Genomic DNA, 17,226 nt, shown 5'->3' on the forward strand with positions numbered 1-17,226 from the left:
TTTAAAATGTCATGTTACTGCGTGAAAGTCAAAGTTTCAGTTTATGGAAGCACAAAGTAAAACCCTTCAGGGAATACTTACTCTTTTCTGTTCTTTCACATACTCTATCAATTCATCTCTTGTTCTCTTCACTGCCTCTTCCACAGCCTTTTCACTTCGCTTTTGCTCTTCTATTATTGCTGCCTTAACAGTTTCCTGTTTGTGGGAGGAAGGGAAAAAAGTCAGGGAGGTCTGCATTAGGACATGTTTGTGTCCATTTTATATAAACTTAAAACTCCTCTGCCATGGGTTCAGTTCATTCCAAAGTGTATCTTTAAACAGGAATAAGAATTTGCAAAACCTTTTAGGATGTTAGAGATTCCACAGAATTCATTTTTCTAAACTGAGTGAAAGGGAAAAGGAATGGAATAAGCCATTTATTGCAGGGAGCGCCTGACAGACTCCAATGGCTTCCTTACCAACCTTTCATTTGATGTTTATATGATTGATTGCCTTCCTGTACTTTGCACTATCCACATAAGACTTCCAACTTGTGTTTATTCTTCCAAGAACACCCTAATACTCTAGCTGTTTTATTCACGTTTAATTTTCCCATCATACAGTAATCAAGTGTGGTCTGGGTGAAGATTTACAGCTAGTTTGGTCCTTCTGCCAGGTTAAGATGTTGAGAGCTGGACACCATGAATAAGAGGTAAAAATTCCACCCTGTGTGCTAATATTTGACATGAGGAATCTGGGGAGAAAAGTGGTACTTCCTATTTTACTGAAATTGTAATCAAGTACCTCTGAGATTTCAGAATTTCAGATGAGGAGAAAAAAAGGCTAAAATTCTGAAAAACAAGTACAACACTTTTCAGAAAGTATACTTTCTGTTAACATAGCGTATCATGGACTGGATGAGTGCCACGAAATAAACTTCTTTAACTTGCACTTATCTTTATAGGCAGCATCCTTCTTTTCAGGCGACCAGTTAGAAAATGCCTTGAAATTTTGTGGGAGTATTTGCCTCATTCTGTTAGTCTTGAGGACTCTTTACTTTGTAGAGAATGCTTACTTTTGTTTGTTTTTTTCCCAATTATTTTAGATATGTGCATATAACCCAGGAAATATGAAATAATATAAAGAATTTCCTGTTGTGGATATATTTACTACAGAAAATTTGAAAATGCAGAAAATTTTGAACACAAAACAATATACACACATCTTCACACTTGGGTATAAAGAAGGTGGGGCTCAAACCGTACATACTATTTTCTAGCTGGTATTTTACACTTAAAATATATTTTGAATACTTTAACCCATGATACATTCCTTCATAATATGATTTACATTCCATTGCATGGATATGCAAGAATTTATTTTATCAGTCCTTATTCATGTGTGTTATGGTTGTTTTTAATAAAATAGAGCAGTGCTAAGCATCCATATATGTATTTTTGTGGTGCATGTTAGATATTTCTGTAGATGATTTCAAGAAGTAGAATCATTTTGGCCAAAGTATGTAATTTTTGAGTTCTCTTATAGCTTCTGACCTTTTGTACACATTTTTGTTCAATAAGCAGTCCATGGAAGTGGCTGTTTTCTTACATTCTAGATTACATTTAGTCCCATTAGTGTGTTGTTGTTTTTTTTAAAAGATTTTATTTATTTATTTTGAGAGAGAGAGAGACATAGCAAGGAAGGAACACAAGCAGGGGGAGTGGGAGAGAGAGGAGCAGGCTTCCTGCCAAGCAGGGAGCCCGATGCAGGTCTCGATCCCAGGACCCTGGGATCATGACCTGAGCCAAAGGCAGACGCTTAATGACTCAGCCACCCAGGCGCCCCAGAGTCCCATTAGTTCTTTAAACCTTCACTTATTTGAGGGAGAATAACATCTAAATTTATTCTGTATTTTAAAAAGATTATTATCTGGTATTCAGCATGTCTCATACAAATATTAGGAGCATACGTATCATCTTTTATCATCTGCCTGATCATATCTCCTCATTCCCCTTCAATACTGGTATGCTCATAAGTTTTTTTGGGTTCATTTATTAAAACAGACAACGAAGTCACAAATCTGCTAATTCCTATAATGGCAGTAACTTTGAAAAATGGTTACCATTTTATCTTCAATAACTGAATACTTTAAGCTTTAGTTCCATTGATAAAACAATAGAGTAACTGTTGTTTCCTTAATTATTTGTAAAGATTAAAGTTGAAAACCTATGAAGACAAAAACAAGAACCAATAAAATTATTTAAACTAAAATCACCTACTATTAGAATTCTTACTGGTTTCACGCTAATTTGAACTTTGAAAATTTTCATATTTTGGAAAGGCAAAATATATTACTAAGCCCCTGAAATATAACACATTAATAGTTCTAGAGTAGAGAGTGGGTAAATTAAAAGTATAAAAAGCTTCACATCAATTCAGGTCAGGTTTTGCCAATAGTTGAGTTATAAAATCCTTAGCTTTCAGAGCTTCTGGAATTTTAGAACTGCAGATGAGAACTGTAGACCTGGATTATTTGAATGTAAAAGACAAATCCATGTCACACTAAATATCAACCAGAATTTCTATGTAGCAAGGGTCATACCAGTAAATGCGACCAGACTTGTTTGTTTGAAAGCAAAAATCTCAATTTAAACAAAAGGGGTATATCCAGAAAAAACATGAGGAATTAGCTAATCTGTTCTTTCATTGGCTTTTGGGGGGTGTAGATTTTATTATCCGCTCAATCCACATTTTTGAGGATCCTCTTTGCTTTCTGAGCTGATAAAGAACCATTTTCCAAAAAAGTTCCTTAATTCAACTCTCCTCTCCAGTTAAAAATTCGGTGACAGTCAAGGTTGTGAAATCCATCCTTAAAAAATACTTGCCAATAAATACATTCCTTTGACTATAATATAAAAAGTAAAGGTTAAGCCATCCATTTTCTAACCAGACCAAATTCTGAATTAGTTGGAAATAATTAGTGAATTTTATGTGCAAGTATACAAAGTGCCTGTGAATGTCTGCCTAGATGTTTTGATGAATTCCCTATGAGACATGAGGATCAGTCTAAGATAAAATATACCTCCAGGGAATGAAGATTTGCCACCAGTGAGTATATTCAAATAGGTGATTATAATGAGTATTTTCCAGAATATTTTAGGAATGGTTACGCCATTGGAACACGGTATATTCTCTAAGGCAGGTTTCTCAGCCTCAGCACAATCGATAATTCTTCACTGGGAGGTGTGGGAGGATGTCCTGGGGTGAGCAGCATCTCTGACCTCTACTCATTAGATTGCCGCCAGCTGAGAACCACCGCTGAAAGGCCAATAGTTTGGAGGGACATCCATTTGCATATATGTTGCGATCTGTCAAAATATATCAGTTATGTTTCTCATTCTATCTTAAATATTTTTATCTAAAATATATGCAATAAAAATAGGATCTCTGCAAGAAATCATATCCAAATGATTACACATCTAGTTTTTAAATGTGGAAAAAAGAGTTCTATATACTAATTTCTTTAAAAACTGAATGATTAGGAATCAGTTTTTATGCTATTAACAATTAAATACATCATGATGTATATCACTTAGGGCTAAAGGTTTATGTGACATTTTATTTAAGAGTTTTAATTTCTCCTTATTGCTCAGAAGTATAACTATGCTTTAGTTTCCATTAACCTACCATACATTTCAGTAATCGTAGGATCATGAACTAATAAATGATCTGCGGTGTTTGTTCTTTTTCAGGGTAATTTAGTTAAGGATTATAAACACAGTTAAATTATTTATGGAACAAATTTCAGCAATCAACTCAATTCTGGTTTGTGGGCTATAAACCATAGTATCAGAAATTCTCTGGGGCAACTGTGTGTGTTTTTTTTTAATACACAATGTATGCATATTTCATAATTATAGATTATTTAAAATGTTGCACATGGTTGTGGAAATGTACCTTAGAAAATGAGTGTTTGAATCATGAGTCAAGTCAAGCTGCCTACTGTTAGTAAAACTGAGACTTCCACTCCTATACAAATTGATGAGTTCAAACTATAGTTCCATCAGTGCTTCTCAGACATTGATGCAAACGCAAATAAAATGTCTATATTTCAAAATCCAATTACTGTGCAGTTGAGAAACTTTCACCCAACTTTCAACTGGAAGTAATTAACCTACACTGTAGTGATATGCTCAATGTAAAATATTAATAGAATAACATAATTCTATAATGTAATGAATGTGCTCAATTAAAATCATATGCTCATTGACAGATATCAATATTTGATAGTATCTACCTGCATTAGGCATTTTTAAAGATGATATACGTAGAATCTCATAACATATCAGCATTAATGAGTTTTGCAGCCATTTTTCGTGATGGGTGTATCTCACTCTGAACCACAATTAAGCAAAATGTTATCTTCCCCAAGGAAAATCCTATTGTCACTAGATTTATGTTATTAACAAATATTATTGGGGCATCTGGATGGCTCAGTCGGTTAAATGTCTGACTCACGGTTTTTGGCTCAGGTCATGATCTCAGGATCTTGAGATCGAATCCTGTGTCAGGCTCCATGCTCAGTGGGAAGTCTGCTTGAGATTCTCTGCCTCTGCCCCTCCCCCTGCTCATGTGCTCTCTCTAAACTAAATAATCATTAGATTTTGAATTTCATCAGTAAAATTTGTGAAGTTTTTTCCCTCTTGTTATGTCAGAACCTACATAATATTCTTGATTAAGCCTTGATAAGCCATAAACCCTATAATTATTACTATATGATCCTCTACAGAGAAAGACCGTCAACCCCTGATTTAGGTCATGATTCTCCAAGTCGGCCACCTGGGCTGGACTCAGCTGGACAGTACTTTTAGTCTTGGCTGGGGTCTTCCATGCACATGAAGTCAACTGTTGGGGCTGATGTGGCTGCCACTATTGAGTAGCCTCAGGTAGAAAGGCTTGTTTCTCCTTCTTGTGATCTCCCAAGCTCTAGCAGACTAGCTCAGGCATTGTTACCTAGCATCTGGACAGAGTTGCCAAAGAATATCTTCTGATGATCCTATGTTCCTACAGCCACATTATATTGGCCTGAGCAAATAAGCATTATGAATTGATTCCCAAATTCTTATCTAATTGTCCAAATATCTTCTTCTCAGTATATTCAAAGATATCAGGCCTTCTATTATGTTTATTGTATTGGAGACAGATCTCCTGGACATATTTCCATACTGGATTGGTTGTTCTCTACGTCTGTTACATAACTGTCTAATCTGGATCTCTCTCAGGTTTATTTCTGGAAATTCACTACATGGCTCTTGAACTATAACTCCAGCTTTCTGGATACCATTGAATTCTTCTTTCTTGGTTCACTCCTTTGTTTTGACAGAGTACCTCCCATAGGAGATTCTTAAGAAAAGGCGCATGGGAAATAAAACTTTTGATTATTTCCTTTGTCTGAAAAATGACTTTGTTCTACCCTTACACTTAATTTATAGTTTGGCTAAGTGTGGATTTCTAGCTTGGAAATTTCTTCAGTTTTAAAGGTTTTTGAGAAGTTTGATTCTGATACCTCTTCAATTGTGCGAGTTTTTTTCTTCTATAAGAAGTCTTACACATATTCTTTATCCCCATTTCTCAAAAATTTCATGACAAACCTAGTTATAGGTCTATTTAGAAACTTAGGTCTTACAATCTCATGCACTTCATGAAAAACTCATGTCCTTTGATTTGGGAGATTTACTTTAATAATAATAATGCTAAAAATACATTATTTCTTGCATTCTATTTTCTGTTTTTCAAGAATCCTTTGATTCAGCTAATGAACCTCCTAAGCTGGCTAATTTTCTACTCTTTTCACTCCTATTTTGTTTTTGTTTTTTGAGGGTTTTGTTTTGTTTTTTAATACCCTTGTCTCTGGAAGACCTCTACAACTTCATCTTTTTTTTTTTTCTTTTTAACTTTCTACTATATTTTAGATTTCTAATCTTTTATTTGGCTTAAAAATAGCATCCTCTTCCTGTTTCATAGACGTAAAATCTTCTCTTACCTTTAAGAACCTTAACAAGTTTCTTTTTAACTTTCCACACTTTACAGAGTGTTTTATTCCTTGTTTTTCACGGAAGTTATCTGTTCATACTTGACTATTTGCTCATGTTTAAAGAGGAGAGCACTAAAATGCTGAGTAACATCTCTGTGCTTGCAGTTGTGGTTTATGGACTGTGATCTTAATAGCAGAGTAATCTGGCTCGGTTGTTTCCTTAGGGCAATTTCTGATACCAATATATTTAGGTCTTTTATCTTGGGCTGTCTAAATTCCTCAGAAAAGAATCTTCCAATTTCCTGTCTGGTTGTAGGCATTCTGAGAGCTGGGTTGGAAAAATGGTTAAGGTTCTCCATAAGTAGTATGAAACTTTTCACCTTGCTCTCCTCCCAACCCCATGTCCACTTTGCCTTGGTTATCTCTGGTCCGGAGACCCTACATTTTATTTTTTTCCAGAGAATTAACCCAAGGTTTCTGTCAGAAGTGGAAAAAATGTGTGGGGGCCTAACTGCTTATTAAATAGACTTTCAATCTTTCCTTCTAGTTGAGTTCTCTCCTTCATTCCCACATCCAGAAGTTTCTGGTGCCACAAACAAGCCTTTAGGAGTTTCTACAATATATGCTGGTCTTCTCAGTTTCTAGTTTAGGGTTCCATTTCACTAGTTTTTATTTCAGTGGAGTTTTAGAAGGGAATGGACAAAAACGAGTATACTGTCTATCCTTTTTAACAAGATATGTGTTAGGAAAAATGTATTAAACTTTTTACTTGGAAATAATTTCAGATTTACAGAAACTTGCAAAGGTAGTACAAGAGTTCTCATACGCATTTTACCCAATTTCCCCTAATAGTACACATCTTATATAATTATGGTACATTTATCAAGATAAAAAATTAACATCACACTATGGTAAATGCTGTGAAATGTGTAAGCCTGATGATTCACAGACCTGTACCCCTGGGACAAATAATACACTATATGTTAATAAAAATACTTAATTTTTAAAAAAGAAATTAACATCACACAATAATAATAAATAGATTATAGATTTTATTTGTATTTCACCAGGTTTTCCACTAATGTCTTTTTTCTGTTCCGGGATTAATCCAGGGTAAAATGTTGCATTCAGGCATCATATCTCATTAGTCTCTTCTAATTTCTGACAGTTTCTCAGTCTTTCTTTTACAACACTTTTCAGGTATTTTGAAGAAATCTGGATTTATCTCTTTTTTCTCATGATTAGACTAGGGTTCTGATTTGGGGGAAGAATACCACAGAGATGAAGCATGTTTCTCATTATATCATATCAGGGGAGTGTGGCCTTAAACATCTGGCTGCGTTAACCTTGATCGTTTGGTTAACATGGTATCTGCCAGGTTTTTATGGCTATAAAGTTAAAACATTTTTTCCCTTTTATAATTTATTCAATTAGACATGAACAACTAAGCCCAACCAATACTCAAGCAGAGGTGAATTAAGTTTCATCTACTGGAAACGAGTGTGTATCTACGTTTATTTCTAGAGATACATGATTATTTTTAGACTATAGTTTCTTCTATAGCTATAGAACTGTTCCATATTTCTAATTCTTCTTGCTTCGGTTCTGCAATTTATATTTTTCTTGACAAGTTTTCATCTCGTCTAAGCTTTACAGCTGATTGGTACTAACTTATTTATATTGCTTATATCATGTTTAAAATCTGTATTGCATCTATTTTAGGTCACTTGATTCATTCTGACAATGTTCACTAATAACATCTTCAATCTTGTCAAAGATTTGTGAATTTTATGTCTTTTAAGAAATGATAATATTTTGAAACTTTCCAATTTATGTTGCAACTTTCTGTCATAAACTTTATTATTTCTTCCTATTTTCTTTGGATTATCCTATTCTTTCTTTTCGAACTGTATTAGTAAGTTGGGTGTTAGCCCATTCTTTTCCAGTCTTTTCTATTTTCTAATACATGTATTTAAGACTATGATTTTCCTTTGAAGCATCACTTAGATGTTTCTCACAATTTTAAGTAAATAACTATTTTAATAACGACTACATTATTTTTCCTTTGTGCATAGCTTCAAAAAATTTGCATATACTGAAATGCACGAACCTTAAGTGTATGTACAGCTCAGTGGATTTTCATATACATATACACTCATTCACACCTACCACCCAGATCAAGATAAAGAGCATCTACATATTGCAGAAAGTTCTCTCATGCTTTTGCCCACCAGAGATAACCACTATTATAATTTCTATCAAATGCCTCAGCCATATGTGCTTTATCATGCATCTCATCCTTCCTCACACCGGAGCAATTTATGCACTTGACACATTCCCTAGTTCACTGTAAGGTCACTGAACACAGTGGCAGTTTCATTCATGTTTGTAATCTTGGCAAAAACTATCATTTGTCATGCTCATAGCAAGTATCTGATATGCAATTCCCTGGACATGCCATGCTCTCTCTGGTGGAAGTCAGTTCCCCTTAGCCTCCTCCTGTGATGATCAAATGTACTCCTGCACAACTCAGTCTGAGCAGCATCAACTGCAGTGTTCCCCTGAAATGCTTTAGACCTTCCACATCTTTTCACAGCGTGGCGGGTTTAGCACCCCGTGTAGGTACTCAAAGAGCAACCTATATTTTATATCTCAAAGCACTCCACAACTCACCACTGTAATAGCTGCTTTACTTATCTATCTTACCAACTTGAGATCTCTTTGAAATCAGGGATTATATTTATTACAGTTCATATTCTTTATGACTAGAACCTAATATAGTATCTGGGTCAGAGTACAGATGCACAATTCAAATTCATCTTCAATAAATAAGTCAATTTGTTTCTCCAATGCAAAGAAAATCTACTTAAGGGTAGGGATTGTAACTTATATTTGTGTTTCCCAGAGCAACTGTGTGGTGGGAGCACTCTAGAGTAAATCTTCTCAAACTTTCTCAGTTCACAGCTCCCTTGTTGCCTCAGTAATTTTTTCTACCGTGCCCTCCAGGCCAAATGAAATATCTAATTGTTTCATTTAATAACTGGTTAGGTCATAACACAGCAGCCATTTGAAAAGATTTGAAAAGATGATAAACAAAATTGTATATATGTATGATATACAAAAATTGAAACACAAATACTTTAATTTCATCTTTAACCCAAATTCCTTATTCATAAGAGTTCTGCACATAGCAGGAATTTCATAGCTTCTTAAATCCTGGCATAAGATCAGACAATGACACTCTCACTTCCTGTTCCACGGGGATATTTGCATGATACTTGCTTTTTAATCACAGCAACCCCCAAACCTAACGTCACTATGTCACTATGACATGATGTACTAGAAAGGAATGTAAGACAAATTAGTATTGCCAACCTAGTAGTTTACCTGGTTTCCAAAAGATCCCAAGTATCTGTGTGTTGCCCTCTAATACTGAAAACACCCTGCAGCACCCAGGGCACCTAGATGCAGCTGGGAAACTACTGCCTTCTGTAATCACAATAAACCTCCACTCACTCACTGTATATTATTCTTAGCACTCAGCTAGGTGTTAAAATGACAAAGGTGGTTAAGATGGTTGTAATAATAATAATAACAGTCCTAATAACATATCAAAACACCGGCAGCCATCTGGGCAACACCACAGACTATGTTCTAGACACTACACGAAGTAAGTGAATGAACTTCAGCTGGGTCTTTATTGATGACTCATCAATGATACTTACAATTAAAGTTTCTGGGATCTAGCAGAGTCTGTGTGAAAGACACAGCAAAGTTAAGCAAAATATGATGTAAAAAGTGCTAAAATAAAATTACAAAGGCAATGATAATTTGGTGTTTAAAGTTAATAAGATAGTGATGTATGTGTACTTCCATTTCATCCCCAGAATCAGTTTCAGAGGCTCATATACATGGCTATCCCCTTAAACCATATGTTTTAAAAATGGCAATATAAATACTTTAAAAGGGGTTTTACAGTAATTATTTCTAAGAGAGCATTTTCAATGACTATAAGAATGGCCGATTTCTGGAATGTTAGTAATTAGTTATAAATCTGTGGAGTTGGAAATTGCCATGTAACTATAATGACACGAAAGTGAAACAGATCCCTAAACCAAAAAAATGACAGTAGAAATTATATTTTCAATATATACATTCTTCAATCTTCCACCCAATCCTTTCGTCAAAATCCTGGATAAAAATGGTATCTTTTTTGCTAGATAAATTGTGATTTGGTAGCTTTATACTGCACTAAGTTAAATTTTTTTTTTACCTACTTCTTCTAACATATACCCCCCCTCAAATAGAAAAAAACTCATTTTATGACAGTCCTTCAAACAGGTGAAGAACGTTACCATACCTTTATTTTTCTCTTCTCTCAACTAAACATTCCAATTCCATCTATAGTTGTGACAAGGTTTCCTGCTCTTTTACTGATCTGCCCACAATACTTTTTTACATGACATTTATAGTGTCTAAAGCTGTTGCATAAATCTATCTCAGTTTTCATTTTAAAACGTTTCCAAGGGCCTCACAGCAACTCTGTAAAGCAGGTATTATTAATCCCACTTTACAGATCTGATAATGGAGTCTCATATATTTTTAAAAAGTGGTCAAGGTTACTTCAGCAGAGACTAGGACTCACACCCAATCCCACCTACTTCTCAGCATATTTATTTTGGTAATCAGTTATTCTTTTGATCACAGGTAACAGAAAGTTCACGAACTGACTTAAAAAAGAATTTGCAGCCTCACGTGAAAGAACTAAGCGTAAGCTTCCATTAGTGTTCAAGCGATGTGATCAAGGATGCAAATGTCTCCATTTCCAGTTCTTAGCTCTGCCTTTGGTATAGGATCCATTCTCACAAAAGTTCTACACATATGGTCCCAAGGGGGTTATTAACAATTCCAAGGATTTTTCCCATTTTCCTACTGTGAATGACAGTGTTTATATACCTGACGAAGCAAGTTCCAAAATGGAGCCTTACAGCCTTGACTCAGAAAATGTGTGAATTCTTAGAACCTGCTAACATAGGGGTAGGAGATAATCATTATTAGCCTAAGTAAATAAGAGCTTATGCCTAAAATTAGAAAGTAGGTTAAATCTCACCTAAACCACATGGCTAAGAGATAAAAAGTATCACTTTGTGAAGGGAGGAACAGTTGCTAAGGGGACACCAATAAAGGTCTAAGATGATCTCATTCTGATTTGGAAATATCTCTCTTAAAACATGGATATGGAAATAAATGCGATGCTTCCATCGGACCAGTTAAAGAGAGTATATGACTTTACCTAAAAATTCTATTTGGACTCATGCATCTACTCATCATCTCACTGCAAATCTATACAAACTGTTCAAAGTAATCCTTTGCTAAAGCTAAAAGTAATTACTCTTTTTTTTCCCTCCCTGATTACTATTTCCTTGAATAACAATAAGAATCATGTCAGTTTGGCATGCCACAGACAATCTGATTAATACGTTTTTAAAGGATGACAACACCCAAAGCACTGTTTTTGGTGACCCCACGTTTGGTAAAATGTATCACTTAAAGGCAGCCAAAACTCTAAAAGAGCTAAATTGTATTGATGGAGATCAAGTGCATTTTTAAAAGATTAATATGTCTCCTTAAAACAATGTTGGTTCTATACCATCTTATAACCTACTGCAGTTTTCAAGACTCAACTCCTACATCTGGAGTGCTTAAATCTAGGGGAGAAAACGGAGAAACAGATTCTTTAAATATCATATGCCTGGGTAGTGGTATAGTTATATACTGAATGTCAAAGAAGAAGAAAGAACACTTGATTTAATCTAAGAAATGTAAAAAGAAGTTTTCTGGAGTTAAAAAAAAAAAAAAGCTAAGTTATTAGAGATGAGTGGGTTTTGCAAGTTAGGAAAGTGATGGTATTCTAGGCTGAAGGTACAGTGTGACTAAGGCCCGACGCCATCAAACAGCATGATACGTGTACCAGCAGTTTGGTACTAAAAGCATGAAATGTGAAGGCGCACAGCAGCAGATGAACTGCATAGGTAGGGACCGGGTCACTGAAAGCTTCTATTTCACGTGCTGAAAGATTTATAGTTCATGCTAAGTAGCTTGAATGTGATCCTATAGGCTATGGAGAGACACTGAAGAATTTAAAGTTCATTCACTTTTTTATTCCAAATTGAAAGGGGACAAAACCGGAAGCCAAGAAATCCATGTAGGTGGTCAAGGTAAGCAATGAAAACCATGATGAAGTCAGTGATGGCAAGCCGGCAGTGTGTACACTTGAGGATTATACCAGGTAAAATGGAAAAGTTTTAATGTATCAAAATAGGGATGAGAGAGGGAGAGTTTAGGAAAATCTCCAGTTGTCTGGACTGGACAACTTGGTAGATAGTTATCTCACTGAATGAAAATAGGAAATACAGCAGGAGGGAAAGGTCTTGAGAGATGAGAAGATAATTGATACACTATTTGTTACTTGTCCCTAAGTGCAATAATTTTGACAAAAATGTGATTAAGATTTTACCTTTAATTAACTAGGTGGCTATCAAAGTTTTACAAATAAAAACTTTAAAACAAACTAATGAATCAAAGCTAAGTAAGTCAATACAGAAAAATTATTTCAGTGTTGTGAAATTATCTGGCCTAAGCTAAAATAGAAATGCTATTTCCTTTTTTAAAAGAAGGGTCAGGTGGCAATGCTGAATTTCTTAAAGAAAATTTAACCACTGATTGTAATGTCTGTGGCTTTGGGGGAAACATAACCCCAAATTACAGTGGCTGTGGTTATAAACTATTATGAAGAGCTTCCAACGTCAGACATCGTTTAAGTGTCTGTATGCCCTGGAGTCCTTTTACAGGACTTTGCTAGAACAGCAAAATTAATGACTCCTCTTTTTGCCCTTTTTGGTGTCAGTAACAAATGTACTTTCCTTTTGTTAACAATTTTCAAGGGACACAGAATTCATTTACTATGAAAACCAAAAAACTCAGAGTCATTAACTTTCTTCTGAATATTTCAGAAAAAAAAAAAAAAAAAAAAAAAAAAAAAAAGCCCACTCAATCCACACTCTGACTTAGTCTTAATTTATGACGAAGGCCAAACAAAATTGTCTCTCAAATCAATTTAGAGAAATATGTGCCCCAATCCTTAGGAATTGTGTTTTCTGTCATAGTTTAACATTATCTCTTCAGTTAGTGTCAGTATTAACACAGAGAAAATCTACAGGTAAATTATAAAGCCAAAGTTCTTTGTCTTCCTTACTTTTGTCAGAGTAATTTTAGTTGCTTAAGTTTATACTGTTTTTCCCTTTGCAGAACTCCATTTTTTCCTTATTTCTAGTGTGACTTAGTGGTCAAAATTGCTAATTGCTATGAATTCTGTTTTATTTTTAAATAAAATAAATTTTATTTTAATTCTTTTAATTAACTTTGAGTGCTATGAAATGACCTAAATCTTAGAATTAAAAAGATAGCTTCCTAGCTTTGATAATGTCAGTCCCTTTAGTCAGTATTCAAACAGTCTGTAGTTCTCCAGACAATACTCTTCAAGCTGTATGGATACAACAGACTAGGGAAGAACTAGGGGAAGGAATGCGTGCTGGCCTCTGAAGCCAGACAGGTGGTGGGCAGAGGGTGGTAGGAGCTGCTGTTTAGACTCATAACCCTGAGCTTCCTAGAAACTGGAATGAAGCTCTGGCCACTTAATCTGGGTAGCAGTGTGATACAGAAAGCACCAGTATGTTCAACACCTTCACAGTATCCCCTGAAATACAACCCTCCTAAGTATGAGGCTATTCCCACTATTACACAGTTAATTTGACGTGGCCATATTTTTTCTAGGTAGAAGATGGCTACATTCAGTGAGAGAATGTCATGTAGAGTCCCGCCCATGCAGAAAATTTTTGTTTTTTATGTATTTGGCTTTGACACCATCTCTATGGTTATTAAGCCCAAGTTTTGATCTCCAGCCCTAACAACACACCTGAACTCCAGACACACATTTCTAACTGCCTACTCACCATTTCCTCTAGGATTATGAACAGGCACCTCAAATTTAATATGCACAAATTACATTATTTATCCCCATGAAACTCAAACCTCCTCACCATCTCAAATTGCCATATAGCCAAGAATTTATTCTGGTAGTTATTTGTTTTTTAAAAAAAAGTTTTATTAAAGTAGTATTTACATACAGTAAGAAGACGCATCACTATAAAATATATAATTTGGTAAAACATCCAATGTAATCATCACAATTATGATTAAAATATTTCTATCACTTTCAAAAAGTACTCCCCCCCACAACTCCTGATTTCTTTCCTCTTAAATCAGTTTTGCCTTCTTCAAAACTTCATACAAGTAGAATTGTAATGTGTAAATGTTTTGAGTGTGGCTTCTTCCCTAATTTCCTTATCTAAATAAAACCTCTACCACCCATGCTCAGTGAAACACACAACCCTTTCCACAGGTCATATCACTATATGGAATTGCCCTCATTCACTGTAAGTCTTTTTCAACTTGGGTATATGTTCCATGAGTGCCTAGGGACCTTGTCTATCTCCTTTGATGCTGTATGCCCAGAACCTCCAACAGAGCTGATGCATGGTAGATACTCCATAAATATTACTGAATAAATAAAGATATGATAAATATCCCTTTGAGTTTTTGCGACTGAAATTACCTATAGATGAAATGACCAGTGAGAGCGATGTGTGCTTTATCCTGAGATGAGAACAGTGGGAGGGGGAACAGCGTAGGTTACTGCCTTCGCAGTAACGCCCTCTGATCTGAATACAGCCTGTTGTCTCTTCTAAGGAGTTACACAAACTATCTAAGATTTAATTTCTGCATTTGTAAAAGGAGAGATATCGTTTCTGCCTCTTGTGAGTAATATATGAAATCACACATGAAAAAACCAGGAGAGAATGGTCTGGTACTTAGAAGTGAATTAATGACCTTGCTACTGTAAGTCTTGCCGTCCCCACCACCACTGCTACCACTCCTATTATGTTACTATTTCCCGCAGCCAGAGCTGAAGAAAGACTTCCATAAAAATAGGTTTTTAGCTAGCAGCCTAAAATACTTGTAGAGAATAAAGCCAGGTAAGTAAAACGTAAACACAGAGAACTATTACTGTTTTCTGTTAAAGTTAAAAGAAACAATGACACTCTGTCAACTTTTGCAATATCCAACCTTCCAGGTATTTTCCTAAAAGTAGTAACAAGGACATTAAATATAAATCTGAAACTCACAGTTAAAAATCCCATGATTATAAGGGTATGGACAAGCTCAAGAGGCAGAATTTCACATTCCTATCACTAGAAGCCTAGGGGTAAAGTCTATTTATAAACTATATTTCTGGTCCTGCAACTTAGGTAATTTTGGATAATTAATTAAGGAGTTTTTTACAAACCAAACTGTAGTACTTTATTGCTTTTTCCAATTCGCCTTTCTATGGAATTAATGTTGATTAATTAATGAAATGATGTCTATATATTTACTTGAGAATTTGGGGTGAATACAATTAAGTCTTACAAGTCATCTTCCTGGGTTAATTGTATGATATTTTGGATCCTGATATTTAAGGACAATGCTTAGTTTTCTGGAACACATTCTATAAGCTACATATTAGGCTAGGGCCTCCACAGCATAAATACGATTGAGACACTTAGGAAATTCTCAGTTCAGTGGGAAGGTCAGTCAAATAAGTAGGTATTTGAATTTGATATATGGTGTAAGAGAATTATAAACTGCAAGATAGGAGGTTAGGGCCTTTTCCCCTCCAACAAATGATAAGTACTCTCTGAGTTGCAGGTAATAGTAGGAAGGAAAATAAGTGCACACCCATGTATCTGCAATCTTGTTTTTACAACAAAGGGGGGCACTTTTAAAAACAGAGCAGTCCTTCAACAATTTCTAGTGCTAGTTTATGAAGAGCATGCATACACATAATGTATAAGATGAGGAGGCTTATAAATCTGGAGAAATGATCTCCTTTAATTCTTTCAACATATTTATACTAGCAGATTTGTCCATGTTAAGTCCAACATCAACGTATCTTCCATTGACCACTTTGGTTTTCCTGTACATGAGTCATACCTTCCTGTTTCTTTGCATATCCCCTACTGTTGATAAAAATGGACGTTAAAATAATATAATATAGCAACTCTAGAAATCAGATCTCTTTCAGCTCCCAGGAGTCATTGTTCTTGCTGTTATTTGTCTAGTAACTTTCCTGACCTAATTCTGCAAAGTCTGCATTTTTTGTCATGTATAGCCACTGAGGTCTCTGCTGGGTTAGCTAGGTGGTCAGCAAATAATTAGACAAGTGTGGATCACTTATCTAATTAGGTAAGTGATCCATCATTTTCCTAGGGAGTGTGGGTTCTGGGTAACACCTTTAACACTACCAGTTTACAATTCTGTCTTAGCCTTCACTTTTTGCTTGAACAGAATCAAAATCAGTCAGTGGTGAGAGATTAGGGTATTCTCAGGTCTTTCCTGGGCAGGTGCACAACCTAGTGCATGTGCATGGCCCTCAAGAAATCCAGGATTATTTTTAAAAGTTGGAGCTTTTCAAAGCCACCTATAATAATCACATTTCCCAAATGTCCCTTTTAAGTTTTTTGGCCAGGCTTGTTTGACCAAGTGGTATTTCTGTCTCAGGCACAGGTTAAACAACTGCCACTTACTGTTTTTCACAAACAGTATGAGGATAGGGCTTTCCCAAAATGCAAGCTCTAAGCAAATGGGGATTTTCTGGGAAGCTATCAGATAGGTCAAACCAATTCCCTGGAGACAGGGTTGGTTTTTTTTTTTTTTTTTTTTTTTTTTTTTTTTGTGGAGCTCCAAATTTAGTCTGCCCACTCCAGTGGCTTCTACACTGCTGTTTTTCATAGCTATCATTGTTGTGAGGCTACTACTTTTTAAATCCACTATGCAACTAGAGAAAAGAGGGTGGAAGTAAAGCAAGCTAAAAATCTACGAATCTTGCTGTTCTTAGTGAGCTTTAACTATTTTTGCTGAATAAAATACTCCTTGGGTTACTGAAACCTTTGGTTAATATTCAGAGTTCTGAAAAAGTTGATTTTGACAATTTTTGCTAGTGTTATCATTCCCTCTATGGAGAAGGTAATTTGCAGAGATCTTTAGTCTATCATTCCTGAAGTGCTTAGACTCTCCATTTCAAAGAATATCAATATTTGTCCAATTGTTTTTTA

At 35.3% G+C, this 17,226-nt stretch overlaps 1 protein-coding gene across 4 annotated transcripts in view; it reads right to left on the reverse strand.

Moving 5' to 3' along the window:
• Positions 1-17,226, reverse strand: part of CCDC91 (coiled-coil domain containing 91) — a 362,303-nt gene that overhangs the window by 86,885 nt on the left and 258,192 nt on the right. For all 4 annotated transcript variants that reach the window (XR_013967309.1, XM_080812002.1, XM_080812003.1 and 1 more), the window contains one exon: positions 82-195. Coding sequence is in view for 3 of the 4 variants with exons in the window: in XM_080812002.1 (XP_080668128.1) it covers positions 82-195 (114 nt within the window). In the remaining variant the exon portion in view is untranslated. The remainder of the gene's footprint in view (positions 1-81; positions 196-17,226) is intronic.

The sequence above is a fragment of the Martes martes genome (genome assembly GCF_963455335.1).
Source record: "Martes martes genome assembly, chromosome: 8".
NCBI lineage: Eukaryota > Metazoa > Chordata > Mammalia > Carnivora > Mustelidae > Martes > Martes martes.